The sequence below is a fragment of the Wallemia ichthyophaga genome, assembly GCF_000400465.1.
Source record: "Wallemia ichthyophaga EXF-994 unplaced genomic scaffold scaffold12, whole genome shotgun sequence".
Lineage (NCBI taxonomy): Eukaryota > Fungi > Basidiomycota > Wallemiomycetes > Wallemiales > Wallemiaceae > Wallemia > Wallemia ichthyophaga.
This window is the reverse complement of record NW_008806285.1, coordinates 42,883-66,654: the sequence shown is the minus strand read 5'-3', so window position 1 is coordinate 66,654 and position 23,772 is coordinate 42,883. Positions and strand designations below refer to the sequence as shown.

The following is a 23,772-nucleotide window of genomic DNA, read 5'->3' as shown; positions in this document are numbered from 1 at the left end:
TCCATAAAATAATATCATGTACACAGACGCCTTAGCGCGTATCTTTGCGGGCTTACGCAGCAGAGATCCAAAGCTACGCAACGAAGCTGCACACGAATTACAGCAGTTCGTGCGTCCCATATCTCCACTTCTCCACTCCCTCACATATCTCTCAGTTCATTGGCTGTAATGCTGAGCTCAGCGCTGAGAGCGTCACAAAGCTCCAATCTGAAGTCATGCGCAGGTTGTTCGAATTAATCAACAGCAACTATCCCCATGAAAAGCTCGGTGGAATCGTCGCAATTGGCAAGTCGCGCGAAATTCAATGGTTTCAACTAACAACTCACAGATATTCTGTTGGATATTCAAGTAGAAAAGCAGCGGCTTTATCGTTTCTACAACTACCTCAAACCTGCTCTCCCCTGCAGCGACATGAACGTCATGATTGCCGCTTCTCAGTGCTTAGGCCACATTGCCCGCGTTGGTGGTGCTTACTTGGGTGAACAGTTCATCGATTTCGAGGCTCCACGTGCACTTGAACTACTCACCGGTGACAGATCTGAAGGCGGTCGATACGCTGCCGTTTTAATCATCAAAGAGCTCGCACAGAATAGTCCTGCGTTATTCAATACCTTTGTCACTAGAGCTATTGAACGCATTTGGATCGCTCTGCGTGACCCTAAAGTCACCATCAGAGAAGCTGCTTCAGACGCTTTATCCGCTTGTTTGGTTATTTTGGAGCGTCGTAAAGCACAGAATAGAAATGATATGCAATACTCCATCTACGCAAAGGCAGAAGCTGGCCTTAAGATAAACACTGTTGATACCATCCACGCTTCTCTCCTGGTGTACAGAGATTTACTCCTGCATGCTGGCATGTTCTTAAAACCTCGTTTCGGTGACGTCTGTGATTTGATATTGCGTTACAAAGATCACAGGGATTTTCTCATACGCAAGACTGTAATACTTCTCATTCCAACTCTCGCCACTTATGATCCTCAAGCTTTTACACAGACGAAGCTTAGGTTGAGTATGGGTCATCTTATGAGTGCAATCCGAAAGGAGAGGGAAAGAACTGTTGCATATAACGCCGTAGGCCATGTAGCCAGTGCTGTAGGAAGTGCCATGAAGGATTATATGGACAGTGCCATGTTTACCATCGACGAGCAACTCCGTCACCGCTCGAAAAAGGGTTACATAATTCCTGAAGATGCCATTCTGCAATGTTTGGGAAAACTTGCAGCCGCAATTGGTCCATCCTTGGCTAAACACGTACATGAGTTGTTGGGAGAGATCTTCAGCACAGAGTTATCAGAATCGCTTGTCAACGCTTTGAGGGATATAGCTAAATACATACCACCCCTCCTCAAAACCATTCAAGATAGGTTACTCAATATGCTTTCGTTGATATTGAGCGACAAGTCTTACCGAGCTCTTGGTGCTCCTAACCCTTCCAGCTCGCAAACAGCTGCCGCTAGAGAGTTATCCAAAGTACAAGCTTCTGAAGCTAAGAAACCCGAAGTGATTCAACTAGCTTTACAGACTTTGGGCTCTTTCGATTTTAGCGGTCACATTCTCAACGAGTTTGTCCGTGATACTGCTTTACCATTCGTAGACGATGATAATGCTGAGATACGCAAGGCTGCTGCCCTCACCTGCTCCATTACCTTTATTCATGACCCTGTCACATACCAGACTTCAACACATGCTATAGAGATCATAGGCGACATGCTGGACAAACTCATGACTCTGGCTATTGCCGATCCTGAGTACGACATTAGACTATCCGTTCTCCAATCGCTAGATGAAAAGTTTGACAGACACCTAGCTCAGGCTGAAAATGTAAGGTCTTTGTTTATAGCGTTGAACGATGAAGTATTTGCTGTTCGAGAGGTTGCTATCAAGATTATCGGTCGACTCTCTTGTCACAACCCAGCCTACGTCATGCCTTCGCTCCGTAAGGCTCTCATCCAGCTGCTGACGGAGTTAGAGTATTCCACAGTACGCCGTAATAAGGAGGAGAGTGCAAGATTGTTGGGCCTGCTCGTCAGTGCTTCTCAGAGACTGATCAAGCCATACGCCAACCCAATGATGAAAGTGCTGCTTCCAAAAGCCTCAGACAACAGCTCCACTGTATCTTCAAACGTTCTCTGCTGTATTGGTGAATTGGCCCAAGTTGGTGGTGAGGAATTAATGAGCCACGTTGACATTATCATGCCACTTCTGATAGAAACCCTTCATGACCAGTCATCATTACTCAGACGAGACGCTGCATTGAGGACGCTTGGTCAGGTCGTTTCTAACACTGGTTACGTCATCGAGCCTTACCTCAGATACCCTGGCTTGTTGGATGCGTTGGTGAAGATATTGCAGACTGACCAGACACCTTCAACGCGCACTGAAACGGTGCGTGTGATGGGTTTGCTTGGTGCCCTCGATCCATACAAACACAAGGACATTGAGAAGCCTGTATCGGACGTCACTACCGAATCTGTGACCATCTATCCTGCTGATGTTGTAACACCATCTAATCAGAATACCAGCGACGATTTCTATCAAACGGTAGCGTTTAACGCTCTCGTCAATATGCTCAAAGATCCCTCTCTTAGTAACCACCACCACGCCGTTATCGAGGCTATCATGAACATATTTAAAACACAGGGCTTGAAGTGTGTTTCATATTTACCTCAGGTAGGTTGAAATGTGCTCAAGGTGGAAGTTTTTTATACTGACTCGATCCAGATCGTTCCTGCCTTCATGGGTGTTATAAGATCGTGTGCGCCTTCTCTGCAAGAATTTTACTTCCAGCAACTTGCTATTCTCGTTAGCATTGTCAAGCACCACATTAGAAACTTCTTAACTGACATATTGGAATTGATCAGAGAGTTTTGGAATCCCAACTCCACCCTACAAATAACAATCATCTCGCTCATTGAAATCCTCGCAAAAGCACTTGAAGGGGAATTCAGAGTCCATTTACCAGTACTCCTTCCACCTATGTTACAAACATTTGACTTTGAATTAGCAGATAAACGCCAGCCAACTCTTATTCGCATTCTTCGAGCTTTCTCAGTCTTTGGATCGAACGTTGAAGAGTATCTCCACCTCGTCGTACCTGCTATTGTCAAGACTATCGAGCGACCAGAGTCGACTGTGCAGTTAAGGAAAGCTGCTATTATCACCATCGGTCAGCTGTCGAGACAGGTCAATTTTTGTGATCATGCTTCAAGAATAATTCACCCGTTAGCTAGAGTGCTTTCGTCTGGTCCTGCCGAATTGCGCAATGCTGCCATGGATATTCTGGCAGCTTTGGTCCTGCAGCTTGGTCCTGATTTCGCAGTTTTCGTACCGATGATCTCCAAAGTGCTGCTCAAACATCGTATTCAACATGGTCCATATAATCAATTTGTCAATATGCTTTTGAACGGCGAAAGACTTCCACAGGATTACAGTATCTTTGACAGCTTTGCGGCAGAGAAGACAGACGATCAGCCACCTGTTGAAAATACCAAGCTGATTGCCAACCAGCAGCATCTCAAAAAGGCATACGGTATTGAAAATGTGGAGCTCATTCAAAACAGAGAAGACTGGACTGACTGGTTGAGGCGATTGGGTATTGAGTTCTTGAAGGAATCTCCATCGCATGCTCTTCGCGCTTGCAGAGGATTAGCTGAAGCTCATCCACCTTTACTGAGAGAACTGTTTAATGCAGCATTTGTTTCGTGCTGGACGGATCTATACGACCAGTATCAAGACGAACTTGGAAAAGCAATGGAAAGAGCGCTGACATCACCATCAGCACCACCAGATGTTGTGCACACTTTGCTCAATTTGGCTGAATTTATGGAGCATGACGACAAGCCACTCCCGATTGACATTCCATTGCTAGGTGAATACGCAATGAATGTTCACGCATACGCAAAGGCACTCCACTACCAAGAATTGGAATTCCTCACTGAGGCTACGCCAACTGTTATTGAGAGCTTAGTGCATGTTAACACCAAGTTGCAGCAACAGGATGCAGCGTGGGGTACGCTCAAATATGCTAGGGAGCAATTAGATATAGTGCACCACGAAGAATGGTACGAGAAACTCGGCAGATGGCACGAGGCTCTGGTCGCCTACGCTGAGAAGGCGGAGATCGAAGGTGATTCGCCTGAAGTGACGCTCGGACGAATGAAGTGTCTCCATGCACTTGGAGAGTGGGAGCAGCTGTCAGACTTCGTGCAAAATAAGTGGGTTAATGCCGGACACGAAGAGCGTCGCGCTATGGCGCCGCTGGCTGCTGCTGCTGCTTGGTCGCTGAACAATTGGGAAATGATGGATAATTATATTACTGTAATGAAACAAGAGTCTCCTGACCGCTTCTTCTACAGAGCTATCCTCTCGGTGCACGACTCGCACTACCAGAAGGCTCTCCACCATATCACGAAAGCGCGCGAGAGTCTGGACAGCGAACTCACTTCTCTAGTTACTGAGTCTTACGGTCGAGCATACAATGTTGTGGTTCGTGTGCAGATGCTGGCTGAACTGGAAGAAATCATTCAGTATAAACTCTTCGCTGACCAACCCGACCGCCAATCGACGATACGCAAGACTTGGATGAAGAGGTGAGATATCATCTTTTACTTCTGTGTTTACTGACATTTTGGGAAGATTGAAGGGCGCACAACCGGATGTTGAAGTCTGGCAGAGGATATTGCAAGTGCGCACACTTGTTCTGTCTCCAGCAGAAGACACACAGATGTGGATCAAGTTCGCCAACTTATGCAGAAAGTCTGATAGAATGTTCCTGGCTGAAAAAGTTATTAACTCCCTCCTCGGGCCGGATCCAAGCGTTTACTCGAACAGCACTACCCAAAAAGCCCCTCCACAGGTCATTTACGCTCATCTCAAATTCACTTGGGCAAAGGGTGCTCAAGACGAGTCTTTGAATTGGTTGAGAGATTTCACGGCATCTCTATCCAACGACCTTGGCCTGAACCCAACTGAGAGCTCACGTGCTATTGCTAATGAGTACTACAAGCAGGGCAAAATCACAGAATACAAAAACTTACTGGCTAGATGTTACTTCAAGCAAGGTCAGTGGCAGGTTGCTCTTCAGGAGGACTGGTTTATCAACGATGCTGATGACATCCTCGGTGCATTCTACCAAGCCACACAACTTGACCCTAGTTGGTATAAGGCTTGGCACACCTTTGCGCTGGCCAACTTCGAAGTTATCGCTCATCTCGAGAATGCTAGCGAAGAAGTTGAGCCAGAGACTCTAGTCACACATATTGTACCTGCTGTACAGGCATTCTTCAAGTCTATTGCCTTGTCTGGCGGTAACTCCCTCCAGGACACGCTTCGTCTGCTAACATTGTGGTTTCAATTCGGCTATCACGAAGACGTCTCTTCAACGCTGTCTCAAGGATTCACTACCATCTCTGTCGATACTTGGCTGGAGGTTATACCGCAGATCATTGCTAGGATCCACGCACCAAACTTGAACGTTCGGAGATTGATCCATCAGCTCTTATGTGCTGTTGGGAGAGCCCACCCACAAGCATTGATCTATCCACTCACAGTGGCGTCGAAATCTCAATCTCAGACTCGTAAAGCTGCTGCATTGGCTATAATGGACAGGATGCGCGAGCATTCACCCAAGCTGGTTGAACAAGCTGGACTAGTTTCTAATGAATTGATCAGGGTTGCTATACTTTGGAATGAAATGTGGCACGAAGGATTGGAAGAGGCATCCAGACATTACTTCGTACATCATAACCCAGCTGCTATGATTGAGACGCTCAAGCCATTGCATGACTTGCTCGATAGAGGTCCAGAGACTTTGCGTGAGACTTCATTCGTTCAGGCGTTCTCTAGGGAGTTGATAGAAGCTAGAGACTACTGCAGGAAGTGGAAGCATACCAAACATGCGGCAGACCTCAACCAGGCTTGGGATCTGTATTACCCAGTGTTCAGGAAGATTGAGAAGCAGGTCACCGCGCTCACTGCTATCGAACTACAGTATGTGGCCCCACGCTTACTTAACGCCAAAGATCTCGACTTGGCTGTGCCTGGTACGTACCAATCAGGAAAGCCAGTCATCAGAATAGCAGCGGTCGTTCCCAGATTGTCGGTGTTGACTACGAAGCAAAGGCCAAGAAAGATGGAGATCAGGGGTAGTGATGGAAAGGAGTATATGTATCTGTTGAAAGGACATGAAGATCTTCGCCAAGATGAGCGTGCGATGCAATTGTTCGGCCTCATCAATCTTCTCCTTTCCGTAAATCCGGAGTCATTCAAACGTCATTTGTCCATTCACAGATTTTCCGTTATACCAATCTCTCCAAACTCTGGTCTTTTAGGATGGGTGCAAAACACTGATACGATGCACATGCTGATCAGGGACTATCGCGAGACTAGAAAGATTCTATTGAACATTGAGCACAGATTGATGCTGCAAATGGCTCCAGATTTCGACCACCTGTGTCACCTCAACAAGTTGGAAGTCTTCGAGTACGCTCTCGACAATACCACTGGTCAAGATCTTTACAGAATTCTTTGGCTGAAATCTAGAAATAGTGAAGCTTGGTTGGAACGTCGAACAAATTACACACGTAGCTTGGCAGTGATGAGTATGGTTGGTTATATCCTAGGTCTTGGTGACAGACATCCTTCGAATCTGCTGATTGATAGAATTACTGGTGGAGTTATCCACATTGATTTCGGTGATAGCTTCGAAGTTGCTCAGCATAGAGATAAGTATCCAGAGAGAATGCCTTTCAGATTGACTAGAATGCTCGTTTTGGCAATGGAGGTGTGTGGTGTCGAGGGATCATTTAAGCGTACTTGTGATATTGTCATGAGTGTGTTGAGGAATAACAGAGATTCTCTCATGGCTGTATTGGCTGCATTTGTTCACGATCCATTGATTAATTGGCGTTTGGATGCGGAGAACATTGGTAGGTGAACAGTTACCGACTGTTGTTTAGCTTACGTAGTTACAGATCCATCGAGTGCAAAGAATAGACGGAGTGTGGCAGATGAAAGAAATCTGGTAGAGAATGGTGTTAGGGACGAGACAATAGGTAACGACCGAAGACCGGAGCCTGTGAACAGAAGAGCATTAGCTGTCATGAGAAGAGTTGAAGCAAAGTTATCAGGTGAGTGTTGCTGGTAAGAAACAGCCAAAACAGTCTAACTTGAAACAGGTCGTGACTTCAAACCAACTGAGACACTCACTGTGGGTGAGCAAGTTGACAAACTTATATTACAAGCCACTTCTCTCGAGGTCCTTTGTATGGCTTTCGTAGGATGGTGTGCATTTTGGTAATATAGTTTTGTTTTGTTTATTTTCATTTAGATTTTTACTCATGCACGATTTACGTTTACCTGTATCGCATTGAAGAACGTGAGGGGTTGTTGAAAATGCTCTACATCGCAATAAATGTGGTGCTTCTGCATATCAGAGCGCAATCACAAAGCATGCTGGCTTGACATTTTGATGGACTGATGTAATTGCGAGTAATAAAGGCCAGCTAGAGGGCAAAAGAGTAATAAAAACAAGAATAGCTCAGTAAATTAAGCATGTCGCGCATCTTATTTTTAGGAACTAATTTAAGCTGACTCAACGGTCTCATCGGACATTTAAAGATAAGTCTAGATACGTTTAAGCGAGAAGACTGAACGCAGCAGAAGAATACAGAATAAATAGTATTAGGCTGCAGTAACATCCAGAAGTTTCCGAAATTGTAGGATAACCACCAAGATTACGTGATTGCTTCGGATATGCAGACGAAGGAAATATTTCAAAGGAAGGATAGAGGCTAATTATGATGTAGCGCTGCCTAAACATTGAAGCCAAAGCGGGTAAACGTTGTTAAATGATGTAGCATTGTGATTTAAAATCGACTTGAGCTCCTACACCTTCTTTTCCTACAATCAGCAACTCAAGTGAGTTTAAATATCAACAATCTTTACCGCTAACGTGCTCAACAGAAATGGCCTCATTAATCGGAAAGCCAGCACCAGAAATCAGCGGTACCGCCGTTCGCGTGAGTAAAAGAAGTGTTTCGATGACCTTCGCTTACAGCTTGTAGGAAGGACTGTTCGAGGAAGTTACAAACAAGACATACGAGGGCAAATGGTGAGTTTGTAAGCACGCTACAGTGAAAACTGACACAGGGAAGGCTCATACTCTTCTTCTACCCAATGGATTTCACATTTGTGTGTCCAACTGAGATTTTGGCCTTCAACAAGGCACTCCCAAAGTTCAAGGAGCTTGGCGTTGAAGTTCTCGGTGCATCCACCGACTCAGAATTCACCCACTTGGCCTGGGCAAATGTTCCACGTAACGAAGGTGGTCTCGGCCCAGACCTCAAGCTCCCACTCCTCTCAGACAAGTCACACAAGGTAGCAAAGAACTACGGCGTTCTCCTCGACGAAGGTGTAACCCTCCGTGGCTCATTCTTGATCGATCCAAAGGGAACACTCCGCCAAATCACCGTCAACGACCTCCCAGTTGGACGCTCGGTCGAAGAATCGATCCGTCTTGTCAAGGCATTCCAATTCACTGACGTCCACGGTGAAGTTTGCCCAGCTGACTGGAACCCAGAGACCAACAGCTCAACCATCAACCCAGGCAACAAGTCTGAGTACTTCTCAAAGCAACAGTAATTGTCTGTTTCTTGTAACTAGACGAATTTAATAAATTTCTGCAGTCCACAATCCAACAAGCGCCAACGCCTTTCTCAATCTAACGCCGACGATCAATTCCCTTCCAAGAAGATGAAATAATGAAAATACGAATTTCCAACTTAGATTTTAATTTATTTAAACCAATTTCTTATTTTGATGATAATGTCAGTAATTTCTCTCCATTCCCACTGGCCACCGTTCCCGTTATACGCGTTTTCGGCAGGCTTGATACGGGCCAAATGGCCTGCGCTCACGTACACGGCATCTACCCTTATTTCTACATAGAGTACAAGCATAGCGTCACCCCTGAAAAAGGTACGCGCTCTTATCACCCTTTATGATCGTCATCTCTGATCATCTCCTCAGTGCGCGACTATGTTCACCAATTAGGCTTGTCTATCAATCAGTCTCTCGCTTTTAGCCTGCGGAGAAACATGAGTGACAAGCTGTCTACCACACAATTCGTCCGTGCTATTGTTATTTGCAAAGGTACCCCTTTTTATGGCTACAATGTCGGAACACGTCCGTTTCTAAAGATAATGATGAATGATCCCAAGCATATTCCCAGACTGGTGCAGTTGATGGAGTCCGGTCAGCTAATGAATTCCACTTTTCAGCCTTTTGAATCACATTCTCCTTATCTGCTTCAGTTCTTTACCGATTTCAACCTCTACGGATGCGATTGGCTTGAGTTATCCCAAGCTAAGTACAGGTACCCTTTACCAGGTGTGTGTTTATTTTACATTCCTTGCACTGTTCTCATAATCACAGAGCCTACCGTGTATGACTGGCATAGCGATCAAGTTGTAGCAGAGAATGTTATCAATGCATCAACAATAGACGAGAAAGACACACACAACATTCCAAGAGACACCAATTGCGTGCTTGAGTTTGACGTTCGTGCTTCCTGGATTGAAAATAGGTATAGGATAGCACCACGTTACATACACAACGCTCCTTACGAAGAGCTGGTTCCTGACGAAAAGCTTCTACCTTCTCTTAGAGAATTATGGTTAAACGAAGAGAAAAGACGTGAAGCCAAGGGTTTACCATCATCAATCCAGATTCAGGGGAGTGTTAAAGGAGGTCGCAATGATTCTGCCACTTTTCCTTTGTGGGACAATCTAGACGATATCTTAGACTCATTTTTTGATAGGATTTCAGATACCAATAACGGCGCAGATTTTGCGCCACCTTTTACTGAGGAGCACCACTTGATGACTGTGTTCGAGAGTACTGAGGCTCTCTTCCATCCTTCAGAACGACGAAAGGAGCTCCGGAATGAGGATAGCAGTCAGTACTTAGATATTTCATCATCTCAACCCAACAAGGATATAGAGCCGATCGTCAGTCAACAGCTGGCTACTCAAAAGTCAAACGTAATGAATATGGATATCGACAACAACCCATTTGATAGCTTTGCTCAAAATACTGGTCTTCATGAATTTCCAGGGAGGGCTTTGAGCGGCCGAGAAAGCACAATGCTAAGCGATAGTAAAGGATCAATGAAGCAGCTTTCACTAATGGACTCAATGTATAAATCTTCAGAGACACCATTGAAACGTGAACCAACTCTGGAAGTCGTTCCAGATAGCCAGGAGAGCGAACAGCCACAGAGAAAAAGAAGTCGATCAAACAGCAGCGATTTGCTCGCCTCACAAGAATATGAGGAGATTCTAGCCAACCTATCTCAGCGCCAAGTTACACCAGGTCTTACAATCGGTATGATTCACACAAAGATCGAAGAGGCAACACCGCGAAAGCTGCTAAGCTCATCGCAGAATAGTGTAACTACACCGCGAAAGTCACAAGCACCACGAATAAACCAGGATAAGAGTATTTACAAATACAGCATTCCACCACCTACCATCGAAGAAGCTTTGCAGTCCCTAAAAGAACAGAGAGCCCCAACGAAGATTTATCGCGATCCTTACTATTCTAATGCATCAGACGTTCCTGAAAGACCCCGAGAATACGCAGGAAGGGTGTTTGTACTGAAAGGCGACGTCATACCAAGCTGGGATGGGAGCTGCGATACTTACTCGACGAGAGGAGCTAGATATTTTGAGTATGCCCCATTGCCTCCCTCAAAGCGCAGCGTGGTAGCTGATTACAAAAGCAAGAAAGCCAGTTCTCAGAAGGTTTTTCATACTCAGGTTGGTTACTAATACATTGCTTTTGCCAGCTAACGTTGCTGCAGATTGAAGGACCGCCTTCGGGACAAGTTTACGGTTTAGATGCATCGACGGCCAGTGGAGGAAAAAAGTATGAGCCGCGAGAGCACGACGTTCAAACCCAACTTACGATGATGGTTGTCGAGGTTTTCGCGAGGAGCAACAACACGAAAGTGTCTAATCCTGAGTATAATCCAGTCGAGGCTGTTTTTTTTTCCTACCACGACATGAATGAGGATGTAGAAAGGGGTATGATAGTCGTTGAAGGCGAAACCAAATACAAATTAGACGGATACGATATGGAAATTGCTATCAACGAAGCGGATTTAATATTCACCCTTATAGATAAAGTGCAGCATTTTGATCCTGATATCCTCGCAGGCTGGGATACGGAGCTGGGGTCGTGGGGATACCTAGTCGAGCGGACACGCATAGAAATTGGATTAGAATTGAGTGAGGAGACGTCTAGAATCAAATCTAGGACGATGCGGAATATTAATGGGGGTGAACGATGGGCTGAGATGAAAACCAGTACCTTCACCTCACCAGGTAGACATGTTTTTAACGTCTGGAGACTGGCGCGCTCTGAATTGAGTTTGCCACAGACGACATTCGAGCACGTTACTCATAGTCTATTAAAGCGAAGGTGGGTGAAAGGTTTACTTTAATATCCAGCTTACACAATTCAGAGTCCCAAAGTATGAACCAGTAACTCTGAGCCAGTGGTGGGTTTCTGGAAATGCATCTTCCTTCGCTAGAGTACTAGATGTCTTTACATCAAGGGTCAAATTAATTGGTGATATACTCGACTCAATGGAGATAATTACAAAAACAGCGTGAGTAGACTCCCTTTCTACCAGTCCTATACCTAATAAAAGCAGTGAATTTGCTCGCACGATCGGTGTAGATTTCTATAGTGTCATATCGCGTGGCTCGCAATTCAAAGTCGAAGCATTAATGTTCCGGATCGCTAAGCCCGAAAACTACGTGTTGATTTCGCCGTCCAGAAACCAAGTGGGCAGTCAACAAGCTGCTGAAGCTTTGCCCTTGGTCATGGAACCCCAGTCTGCGTTCTACAAAGATCCTGTCATAGTGCTTGACTTTCAGTCTTTATATCCTTCCATTATTCTTGCGTACAATTACTGCTATTCAACTTGCCTGGGACGTGTGAAACCTTATGACAGCAAGTATAAATTTGGGATCATCGATCATGCTGAGTCATCAAAAATACTCGATGCCCTCAAAAATGATATAAATTGTGAGTGAAACATTGGAAATACTGTTATCTAACAACCTAGCAGTCGCACCTAATGGGCTGATGTATGTCAAGCCACACGTGCGCAAGTCACTTCTATCAAAAATGCTGGCGGAACTGTTGGATACGCGCATCATGATCAAAGAATCTATGCAAGAGAACAGAGATGACAAGGTAGGTCGTCGGTTGTTATGATCAGTAGTCCTAACTATTTCCAAAGTATCTCAAGAAATTGCAACATGCCAGGCAGCTCTCTCTTAAGCTCATGGCAAATGTCACATACGGATATACGTCGGCCAGTTATAGTGGTCGAATGCCAAGTGTAGAGCTAGCTGATTCGATTGTCCAAACTGGGAGGGAGACATTAGAAAGGGTAGGCGGTTGATGCTTCATTACTGCTTAAATAACGTTATTGTTTTAGGCTATTCAATTTATTGAAAGAAATGAGGAATGGGGTGCTGATGTCGTCTATGGCGACACTGATTCACTCTTTGTCAGACTCAAAGGTAAATCTCAGAAAGAGGCATTCGAAACTGGCGCAGCTATTGCTGAGGCTGTCACAAAGTCTAATCCACGACCTATAAAGTTAAAGTTAGAGAAGGTGAGCATGTTGTTTAAACATGTTGTTTGCTAAACCTGTTCCAGATGTATTTGCCGTCAGTCCTATTAGCAAAGAAGCGGTACACTGGGAACATGTTTGAGCGATCGTCAGATACAGTGGGCGTATTTGAAGCCAAAGGTATCGAGACTGTTCGTCGAGATGGCGTACCTGCTCAGGCAAAGATGGTGGAAGCAGCTTTAAAGTGGGTGGCATTATTGATCATGAGAATATCTAACACTCGTCACTCAGAGTATTATATAAAACATCAGACCTATCACAAGTAAAGGAATACTGCGTGAGACAATTCAACAAGGTCATCCAAGGCCGAGTCTCTATTCAGGACTTTACATTTGCCAAGGAAGTAAGACTAGGGACATACTCCAACAATGTCGTTCCAATACCTGGAGTAATGGTAGCAACGAAAGCGCTGACGGATGATCCACGAGCAGCAGCTCATTACGGTGAAAGAGTACCTTATGTAATCACTGAAGGCAGCTCTGATCGACAAGTAGACAGAGCAGTAAAACCCGAGGAAATACTTAGAAATGGCAATTTGCGAATAGATGCGAAGTACTACATAGAGAGAGTGCTCATTCCACCATTAGAGAGGATATTTAACCTTATGGGCGCTGATGTACACTCATGGTATGCGACAATGTCTAGAAAATTCAAAGCGGAGGCTAGGAAACCATTTACACATACACGGAGAGGTGGTGTGATTGGCAATTACGTTCGAAGTGGAACGTGTGAAACATGCGGTGAAGCCTCAAAAGAAGCAATTTGTAGTAGTTGTAGAGCGGATTCAAATATCAGTGATACTGTATACAAGCTGCTTAGTAGGAACTATAGAACTCAATCGAAGATGAGAGATTTTCATACAATTTGCGCATCATGCGCTCATACGCTTCCCTCTCAAGACGTGCCTTGTGTCAATCTTGATTGCGGGCTGCTGTATAAAAAAGCACAGAATGAGATTGATACTGAGGAGTTAGACGGTTTAGATCAAATTTTGCAAGGGTTTGATAAGAAGTTGTCGTGGTAATAACTTTATTTATTATAATTACATTACATGTATTTTAATGTTGATAAACAAAATTATGCATCGATAAGAAAAAAAAAAGAAAAACAGTAGGAAATACATACCTTCGAAAACTTTTCCGATATTTTTGGCTAACAAGTCTGTTTACAACATAGAAATGATAGTAATTGATTTTGTCCCAATTGATTAGTTGTATTTGATAAATGTTTATCTTTTCTTTTGCTGAATATCTGTGAGAGTTTCCTTTCTGAAACTTTCGGAAAGTGTTTCTCTAATGCGCGCTCTCAGAGACTGCGGTTATTCTTGTTAGTTGTAATATTCAAGTTAAAGCCTCTAACATCCGAATTAGCGCCAAATAAAACATTATGCAAAGCGTTGAAATCTGTTTGTTCATCATCAAAAACATTCACAGTTCCCCATCTGTACTTCCTAGTTTTCAATGGTCTCTCGAATGGTTCTGGTATAACAATAACGTATGGAGCTGGATCGAGGTGAACTGAAGTCGAAGTATCGTCGTAAGGTACAGATGGAGTGGACGAAGTGACTTTGACGAATCTTGATCAACTCGGTTGACTATATTGAAATTCTCTAAATGGAAATCATTCTATGAGTATTAGATTCTGGTGTAGATATTCTCTCGCTGAATCCAAGTATCTCTGACGATCGGTGAGACTGTCAGCGCGTGCAGTGACAGGTAAGACATTTATACATGTAGCTAGGCGTAACATAATTGGTAATACATGCTGCTGTAGCGCCAATAAACCATTACTGGCAGTAAGCAACTTGGCTGGTTCAATCATCTAGCTACAAACATGAATGTGCATGTCAAGCGATTTCGTGCTATTACAGCTGAAATCTCTCAACTCTTGATATAGTATTTGAGTGTAGAGATGTACGGCATGTTTTAGTATTGTGTCAACATCCTTACTAGCATTTCCATCAACACCATAATCTAATTCAGTTGTGTCATTCAAACTTAGTATCATAAGTTCAAACGAATTCTCCCCGTCGTCCAAATTGATCGAATAGAATAGATGTTGGGGTTGATGTTTCAGAGTGAATGAGATGTGACCTCGGTGCGCTGAGTGATACTAGCAGCTTGATTGAGATAAAAAGTGTCTAGGTTTAATTTAAACAGACTTGCCTTTCCAGTACGCACACCACCCGCGATCATAACGTTTGAGTGAGCTTGGTGTCTTCCTCCGACGTGTACTCTTTAATGGAGTGAAAATTCTACGCGTGGTTGTTGTATTTGGTGCGCTGGACAGTCTAATGTCAAGTTCCTGGGGTAATTGATTCTGTGATATTGTCAAGTCGTCGGTATTGAAATCAAAACCGATAATTGAATTCACAAGCTCATCAGCTAGTCTTGAACATACACCTAAGGTCTCATTGTGATTTGGTAATGTCATGAAGGCTTTGTACTGGGTGGGTTATTGGCTGTGTTGCATTTGTCTTCACGGAAGGAAGGCCTAAAGGAATGGAAAACCGAGACCATAATTATAAACGAGCGTGCTAGATGGGTATATCAGGAAGTATTTAGAATATTGTCCCTGAGGTACCCAACGTAATCGAAGGTGTAAGCGAGTGGAAATGAAATTTACGCTAAATGGAATACGATTTCTATATTTCAAGCATTCTACAATATATTGCAACAATAAAATCAATTTTCAGCTTTAGTTTTTACAAACCTCGAGATGAATATTCCTTTGATTCAAACATTAAGACGCTATGTCAAGTACATGGAAATTAGGCAGAAGTGCGTCACCATATGTTATTATACAATCAGCTAACACTTGAAAGAACTCAAAGAAGCTAACCCACTCAGCTCAAAGTCATCTTCCTCAAATCTATCCACTCAATCTAGACAGACTTCCACAGCTTCCCCTGTAATCTCCTCTTCTCCTTCCACTAACGGTACCTCCGTTTCTACCGCTTCTGGCGCTCCTATTCATCGTTCAGGTGTCCTTACCATCAGAGTCGTCGAAGCCCGCGATTTGGAATTGCCGGGTCAGTCACTTCCGCAACAAATTGAGAAAGCTTTAGCCACACAGGCTGCTGCTGCTGCCGCAAGCGTCACCTCCACATCTGTCAACCACGCACGTCAGTCCTCTTACAGCTCCAACAACAGGGACAGCATGCAACGCAAACAGTGCTGGTGGCTCCCTTATATCGTTATGGAATTCGATAAGAATGAAATTCTTGTTGATGCGCTCGGTGGTAGACTCGACCAGCCTGTTTGGATGTACAAGGCTCATTTGTGAGTATCCTATCAGCAGATATGCTCGTTGTTTACATAAATCTCAAGTGATGTTTCGAGAGCTAGCGAGATAGCTATATCTACCTACCTAAGAACCGGATCAAGCAATCTACCTGGTCAAAATGCCACTGGATTAAATGATATGGGCAACTCTGATCTCTTTTTGGGTGCTGTTAAATTCATTCCAGATTTTGAGTCAAACGTAGGTAATTTATTACAGTAGTCACCTTTCTAACTCTACTCAAGCGCGCAACAGAATCTTGGTATCCTGTGGCAGGTGGCTCTGGTCACATGCTTATTCAAGTCTCATTCCAAGCAAGAGCCTCATCACTGACAATCGAGGACTTCGATCTACTCAAGGTTATCGGTAAAGGATCATTCGGCAAAGTGATGCAAGTAAGAAAGAGAGACACTTCGCGTATATATGCATTGAAAACGATCCGCAAAGCACATATTGTCAATCGATCCGAAGTTACACACACTCTAGCAGAAAGAACTGTTCTCGCTCAAGTCAATAACCCATTTATCGTACCTTTGAAATTCAGTTTCCAATCAACTGAAAAGCTTTATCTCGTTCTTGCATTTGTCAACGGTGGCGAACTGTTCCACCATTTGCAACGTGAAGGCCGATTCAACGAGGCTAGGTCGAGATTCTATACAGCTGAATTGTTGTTGGCACTGGAGCACTTGCACGGCTTCAATGTCGTCTACAGAGATCTCAAACCCGAAAATATCTTGTTGGATTACACAGGACACATCGCGTTGTGTGATTTTGGTCTGTGTAAATTGAACATGACAGAAAACGAGACAACTAACACCTTCTGCGGTACACCTGAATACCTCGCTCCGGAATTACTTTTGAATAAGGGATATACTAAATCAGTTGATTGGTGGACACTCGGCGTTTTGCTTTATGAAATGTTGTCAGGTCTACCACCATTTTACGATGAAAATACCAACGAAATGTATAGAAAGATTCTTCAAGATCCACTCAGATTTGGTGACGAGTTTAGTCCAGATGCGAAAGATATTTTGTCGAGATTGTTACATCGTAACCCATCTGCTAGATTAGGATACAATGGTGCCCAAGAAATCAAAGATCATCCATTCTTCGTTAACAATATTGAATGGAAGAGATTGTCATCAAAGAAAATTCAGCCACCATTCAAGCCTGCTGTTGCATCTGCAATTGATACCAGCAACTTTGATGAAGAATTCACATCTGAAGCACCTCAAGATAGTGTAGTTGAGGACAGCCATTTATCACAAACTGTACAAGGACAATTCCAAGGTTTTACATACGTCGGTGAATCCAACTTGAGTGAGAGTGTCGGTGTAGGTCAAAGCTTCGGTGCTTAAGAGATAACAAAATTATTGCATTTTCAAACAAATAGCGGATACCAAACAAGGTGGTCATTCAATTAAATTCACTCGATTCAGTCTCATTTCATTCATTTTAAAAGAAGAGCATACCAAAAAATATCAAATTTAAAGTCATTCTTGACAATCATTCAATCAATATACGTATATTCAGTGTCACAGCAATACCCAAACGGACACTTGGATACATTACTCCTCACTTGCTTGTATACACGATCATACATAAACATTGATAACAAATTACTTGAACATTTTGATCAATTTTCATTTACATAAAGCATGAATGAACTAGATATTAATATATGAAGAAGAGTTCTATAATGATTTTTATGATTCCTCAACTTCTTCCTCTGCAAGAAGTCTTTCACACTCCAAAGCTGCCATACAACCTGAACCAGCTGATGTGACAGCCTGTCTGTATTTTTTATCTTGAACGTCACCGGCAGCGAAGATACCCTTGATGTTAGTTTGGGTGGTACCTGGCACAGTCTTAACATATCCGTCGTTATCAGTATCTACTTGAGATCTAACAAGTTCGGTGGCAGGTTCGTGACCGATAGCGTAGAACAGACCATTCACGTCCAACTTGCTAGTTTCACCAGATTGAGTGTTTTTGAGGCCGAGACCTTGCAATAAATCGCCATCACCAAGTGCTTCAGTTGCGACTGTGTTCCAGTGAACCGTAACCTTAGGATGCTTGAGTAATCTTGCAGCCATGATCTTTGAAGCTCTTAATTCAGACTTGCGTACTAAGACGTGAACATGTGAAGCGTATTTGGTGAGGTATGTAGCTTCTTCTGCTGCGGAGTCACCACCACCAATGACTGCCAAAGATTTGTTTCTGAAAATTGGTGCTGCACCATCGCAAACTGCACATGCAGAAATACCTGACTGCCAATATGTTTCTTCACCAGGTATGAACAAACGCTTGGCAGATGCACCTGTGGCTAAAATGAGAGAGTCAGCCAACTCAAACGCTTCTCCATCTTCCTCATAACCCTCTCTCCAATATTTGAAAGGTCTGTTGGATAAATCAACTTTGGAGATGGTCTCAGTGTGGATCTGAGTACCGAATCTCTCAGACTGGGCTCTAAACTTGTCCATCATCTCAGGACCTCTAATACCGTCTGGGAAACCTGGATAGTTCTCGACATCGGTTGTCGTTGTGAGTTGACCACCTGGAGCCACACCGTTCGCAAGCATTCCTTCGAACATGACAGGTGACATTTCTGCTCTAGCGAGGTAAACTGCTGCTGTGTGACCAGCTGGACCTGATCCAATGATAACCTATGGCATGTATGAGCTATTTGCTGTGACTATCATCTACACAACTCACTACTCTGTTGTGTACTCTCTCTGACATAATATTCGTTGTGGCTGTAAAATTGAATGTTGGTATTGAGGATAAAGCTACTCTAGACGCTCTAAATAAATTTCTAAAAATCGTGGCGGCTCTTGGATAACCAAAGCAACCGCCTCAATTATGGGTTCAGTTGTGGCAATTTGTTATTCCTAAAATGATCAGGCGAAACATGGCGATGGCGAATATTCTACAAACTTTTAAATGCTTATTAACAATTTATCAGCTTTATTATCAATCACATTCTTAATCATTTCATTCAATATTTAATTATACATTTGCATTGTCATTGTACAGGAATATTTATATCGTATTCCAATGTCTCCTTTCTAAATTGTGTCGTTACTGTATGTCTTTTTTAATGTCTTTTTGTCCATCCAAATAACTCCCTGCGATCTACTGAATGTCTCAGAGAATCTATCGATGTATTGCTCTTCACTTTCTGCATTGACACGCTCGAGTTCTTTGGTTCAAGCACACAGCTTCTATTATACAAATCTTGTGCTGATTCGTTGCTGGCTTCCACATGTGTCAATGCTCTATGCAGGTATGTTTGGAACTCGGGCACTTCTGTCAACCTGAAAGGCTCTTGAAATCTCATAAAATCTAATAATCTGGTTAATACTGATACTTGGTATATTATTCAACACACCTTGAATAATGTTCTTGAGCTTCTCATACTTGTCAAAATTGATCACCTGTCTTCTGCCATCTATCGATGATGGTCTCGTTGGTTTGTTACCAACGTGCACAAATGTAAGATCTGACAGGAACAGCCCGACATATGGTAATGCGGGTAATTGAGCTGAACGTAATTTGGCTCTGTATACTGCATAGTTCCTATCACATGCAGCCATTGTGTTGAGGTTGTTTAGCAGATTGCGATGTTTTACGGGTACGAGCTAAATGATGATATTAGCATGTGCTATTTCTGTAACACTCTCACACACCTCCCAAGTCCGCTTGAGTCTACTGATTGTCGATGTCGTCAAGCCACAAACAATCGCAATAAGTAGTCCGTAGTTGTTCAGCGAAAGTGAATGCTGGTAATCGTGTCAGACAGCTCGACAAATTTTATCCTACCCACCTTGCACACCTTGATCCAAAACTTGATCGGAGGTACTCTTTTTCTAGCTTCGCCCTCTCTAAGGATGGATTCGCTCACCCAAGCTGTAACGCGGGTGGTGAATTCACTCATAGCCTTTAGAGCCGGTCTGACGTCATTCGCATCTACGCCTTTTTTATTGCTTCCGCCTTCATTGACACTAAGTAATTCTGAGACAGTAACGCACTGATACAACCTGCTCTCCATTATTGTCAACTGCCTCGCCATTTCAATTGGCTCGAAGTCCGTAGGTAGTGGAGCTGACGTCAACCCTTGAGGCGACTTTAAGTGATTTAAAAGTGTCTTGCCGATTTGTGGTACTGGTATCTGATCCATCGAACTACCTATTGAACTCCTGCTATATCTGTTCATCATAACCGAGCTAGTCTCTGAAAATTGCAGATTCTTAAACATCTTGAGCGAATGCTGTCCATCATGTCTTTTAGACTTTGTCTTATTGCTTATTGAATTGTACGAGCTGTTGTTGTGATTCATCGACTCTGGATGCTCATGCTCGAAGCGACGTCTATCAATGAGATTCAATAAGACATCAGTCGATGCGGTATATGTGTTCATAGTGTTGGAATTCACACCCAAATCCTCTATAGTCTCAAGTGCATTGTAGTCTTCTCGATCGACCCAATGTACTTCAAGCCACAATTTGGCTAGATTATACACTCCCAGTCTGATCGTATTGCTGATACTGTTATTTTCAATATCATCGGCATTTTCGAATCGACTTTTAAGCTCAATTGCGAATTGGATCGGTGTCGTAAATAGCCTAAATGTCATCATGAATGTTTCTAAAATATTGATGTCGAGCGTCACATCGTGTGGTGTGAGTGTTGCCACGAGTGATGGTAATGTTGCGCCCATGATTTTGTTATTCATACCGCCTCTGACTATATCATATTTCCCAAAGTTGACGGTCGATTGCAAACCACGATGCGAGGAAGGCTGAGCCGCTGATGTCGTGAGTGCTCTCTGGCGTTGACGCCCGCTGTATTGCTTTAGCGGCAATGGAGGCAAGTTATCAACATCTTCACCGTCACTGTCCGTCTCAATACCGATATCAAACTTGGGCTTGTCGCGAATCGAGCCTTTTTCATCCAAAACCCAGCTGTGAACAGTAGCGGGTGTAGACGTGCCAGCCTTACCAAAACCATCGTCCGTGTTGCTTCTCGTCGACGCGATAGATCCGTTGGCTTCAGATCCTGATGTCAACGAAGCTGCCGATAGATCATCTCTTTGTGTATTACTAATACTTGGATTCGTACCACTGAACGACAACTTCAATGCTGGCGAATCTGCAGAATTTTCCTTCTCATCATAGCGATTTTGACTAATATCGGCTGTCCCAACAGTCGCAGCTCTAGCTCGCGGTCTAGGTCTGAGAGCGGATAAATCAAAACTACCAGGTGCGTTTGATAAACTAGGCATCTTGCCACCAACGGCATGTCCCTTTGCAACGTCCGGAGTGCTCAACGGTAATGCAATACCGACAGGCGATTCGGGCGTTGTGGATGATTTGCTCGCTTCTGGACTGCCTGTGGGCAAATTCAGCACATTTGAATTTCCCCAATTATTCCACTGTGGTGATGAGCTTTGTTCTGTGAATGTGCCTGAAGTTGGAGATATATTCTTCATGTTCTCAACCTGTGTTGGTGTGCCAATATTTTCTGTACTTGTGAAAGTGATATATGGTGCGCAGATAGTCGTATCATGTGATGCACTGCTCTCTGGTCGGTCATTTTCATTATCATGATCGAAGGTATCTTGGAGTGTGGGTGTCGTTAATATTTCTTTACCCTCTTCCTTGCCACTGTTGTCATATTGGAATTGATCTTGGAGATTCGTAAGACTGGCAGTCCTTCTATCAAACATTGACAACGTCTGTTGTCTTCTGTGCCGTCTCTTAAGCTCTTTTTGACTAGCTTCTGTAACTGTTTGTGGCAGCGTGTCTTGCTGTGATAACGTCTTGTTGAAATCATTATTTGTTATGTCTTGTAGACTAGTCTTAGATGTGCGGTTTGGCATGTTTACGTTCAATTTTAATGGTATAGATGCCCTTGATGCGTACTCAATCATTCTCGAAGATATCTCATACGCTTCCGTTGTTATCTTGTAAATTTGCATTATACACGAGAGTAAGTGGTGTCTCTTTGACTCGTGCGTACTATCTATCAATGTCGTTTGAGGTTGATTAAATAGTAAAGACTCCGCTGCTGCTACCAAATCATCAGTGGAAAGGTATGTGTCTCTAATTGTTTCATCCAACATAGAACCGTCCCTAGGAACGATGGTATTCAGCGGACCATTCTGTTGAATTGATTGTAAAACCGTCAGAAGACGCTTTACTATTGCTATCGTCTCCTTGAGTAGGTCGATCAAATGGATACTAGATGACGCATGATTTTGACTGGGCATGGCGTGTAAATGTCCGAGGGTTGCTGCGATAGTTGACTTGAGAGCCTCATTGATAACGTAAAGAAGTTTGTCAAAAGTTTGATCCGCGGAGGATTCATGTTTGATATTATCCTCGGTCAAATAATCACCCGCATCACGGGTATTGAAAACGAGAGATACGGCTGAAGAGGCGCCGGATTGAGCTGCGGAGCTCTTGAAAGAGTCAAAGGAAGTCATTCTGGATATTCCAGATGATTGTCTTTGTATAGCTGAAATTTGGATGTCGTTTTCAGTTTGACACTTGGTTTCATGATGAGGCAATTGAGATGTATGCGGAGAAGAATAAGGGGTGAAATCTTCGCCTAGACTAATACCATGCGACTTGCAGAGATTTGCGAAATTCTCAGCCAAGACGAAAACTTGATCGGCCATCGGAATAACCTCCTCGAGATCCTCGCTTAGCAAAACCTTATTGGAGGTTTGCAAAGCTTCTTTCATAACCAATCTGCTTTGAACGACGAACCTGGATAGCAGAGACAGTAGATTTCGTCTGTTTTCTGCGATAGACGCGCTAATCTTGTTGCTATGCGAGTCCTTGTTCAAAGCGTCTGCGGATGCGAGAAGGGATCTAACCGAGGATATAACACAAGCTGTAGCTGGCTGAAGGTGTGACAGGTGACTAGATATAACAGCAGATTTCACCAAAGTCAAAGCATTCCGCACGGCTGCAATTGGAGAATCCTTGGGCTGTGACTGCGGATTAAGATCGTCGTGGGGAAAGTCGTCGTTGAGATTATCGTCTGAGATTTTGAGATGATCCTTCTTGTCAGCATCACGAGTCTCGAGATCATCTTCGCTGTTGCCGTAGAAAGCGTCCTGTGGTATCAATGTGAGTATAAAGTGGAGAGGGGATATAAGCACGTACGATATCCTCTGTCACGTAATTCATAGGCAGCCAGCCTCTAATACCGTTGACTTGGCAATCCCACCAACCGGAAGCATCCTTATTGAGTATGTGCACGATATCATTCTTACTGAAGCTAAGTATCGATGGATCTCGTTCTGAAGGCTCAAAGTCATGTACCGCAATCCCAACTGCTATTTCCATATTTTGCGATGTGGTCGTTAAATTCAAGTCGTGTTGTCTGGCTTTGCCGCGTGCGCTTGGGATCCTGACTAAGTGCGGAATTCGATCAGACAAAATTATTTTAAAATTGGTGGTCTAAGAAGAAGCAGCTTTTCTGGCGCAGTTTATTTAGTACCTGCATCCGCTTCGTTTGCCGACTGCCTCCAAAGCGGGTGCGCAACGTCAATTCCATGCATGGCGTCAGCTGATTCAATATGTGGACATGGCACCTGGCCCAATTGCCTTATTTGTCTTGATTACTGCTCATATGCCTCATTATGTCACGCTTGACAGAATGTCACTTCATTTCTGGGTGTCTACGCGTCTTGGGAACGTACCTATGACTTTATACGATCGTGCAACTCCGCAGCCTATTGGTTATCAATGCGAGTGTTATTACCGGCT

General features: G+C 43.7%; 6 protein-coding genes across 6 annotated transcripts; 4 read left to right on the top strand and 2 right to left on the bottom strand.

The window, feature by feature from the left end:
• Positions 1 to 16: 16 nt before the first annotated feature.
• On the top strand, positions 17 to 7,297 carry J056_000835 (Phosphatidylinositol 3-kinase tor2; the record flags this gene model as incomplete). Its single annotated transcript, XM_009270463.1, has 7 exons — positions 17 to 109; positions 156 to 267; positions 329 to 2,670; positions 2,722 to 4,589; positions 4,636 to 6,926; positions 6,972 to 7,127; positions 7,176 to 7,297. 7 exons carry the CDS (start codon positions 17 to 19, stop codon positions 7,295 to 7,297), a joined length of 6,984 nt encoding a protein of 2,327 aa, XP_009268738.1.
• Positions 7,298 to 7,964: 667 nt separating this feature from the next.
• J056_000834 (Peroxiredoxin) lies at positions 7,965 to 8,640 on the top strand (the record flags this gene model as incomplete). The annotated part of the gene is made up of 3 exons (XM_009270462.1): positions 7,965 to 8,018; positions 8,064 to 8,110; positions 8,154 to 8,640. 3 exons carry the CDS (start codon positions 7,965 to 7,967, stop codon positions 8,638 to 8,640), a joined length of 588 nt encoding a protein of 195 aa, XP_009268737.1.
• A 260-nt stretch (positions 8,641 to 8,900) lies between these two features.
• J056_000833 (DNA polymerase zeta catalytic subunit) lies at positions 8,901 to 13,733 on the top strand (the record flags this gene model as incomplete). The annotated part of the gene is made up of 11 exons (XM_009270461.1): positions 8,901 to 8,976; positions 9,028 to 9,387; positions 9,433 to 10,817; positions 10,862 to 11,481; positions 11,525 to 11,671; positions 11,717 to 12,093; positions 12,137 to 12,264; positions 12,311 to 12,463; positions 12,512 to 12,691; positions 12,736 to 12,893; positions 12,941 to 13,733. 11 exons carry the CDS (start codon positions 8,901 to 8,903, stop codon positions 13,731 to 13,733), a joined length of 4,377 nt encoding a protein of 1,458 aa, XP_009268736.1.
• Positions 13,734 to 15,461: 1,728 nt separating this feature from the next.
• On the top strand, positions 15,462 to 17,349 carry J056_000832 (Serine/threonine-protein kinase gad8; the record flags this gene model as incomplete). Its single annotated transcript, XM_009270460.1, has 4 exons — positions 15,462 to 15,489; positions 15,534 to 15,990; positions 16,039 to 16,192; positions 16,237 to 17,349. 4 exons carry the CDS (start codon positions 15,462 to 15,464, stop codon positions 17,347 to 17,349), a joined length of 1,752 nt encoding a protein of 583 aa, XP_009268735.1.
• Positions 17,350 to 17,697: 348 nt separating this feature from the next.
• On the bottom strand, positions 17,698 to 18,733 carry J056_000831 (Thioredoxin reductase; the record flags this gene model as incomplete). The annotated part of the gene is made up of 2 exons (XM_009270459.1): positions 17,698 to 18,657; positions 18,707 to 18,733. 2 exons carry the CDS (start codon positions 18,731 to 18,733, stop codon positions 17,698 to 17,700), a joined length of 987 nt encoding a protein of 328 aa, XP_009268734.1.
• Positions 18,734 to 19,088: 355 nt separating this feature from the next.
• J056_000830 (Cell division control protein 25) lies at positions 19,089 to 23,349 on the bottom strand (the record flags this gene model as incomplete). Its single annotated transcript, XM_009270458.1, has 5 exons — positions 19,089 to 19,336; positions 19,383 to 19,632; positions 19,681 to 19,773; positions 19,818 to 23,117; positions 23,167 to 23,349. 5 exons carry the CDS (start codon positions 23,347 to 23,349, stop codon positions 19,089 to 19,091), a joined length of 4,074 nt encoding a protein of 1,357 aa, XP_009268733.1.
• Positions 23,350 to 23,772: the final 423 nt, after the last annotated feature.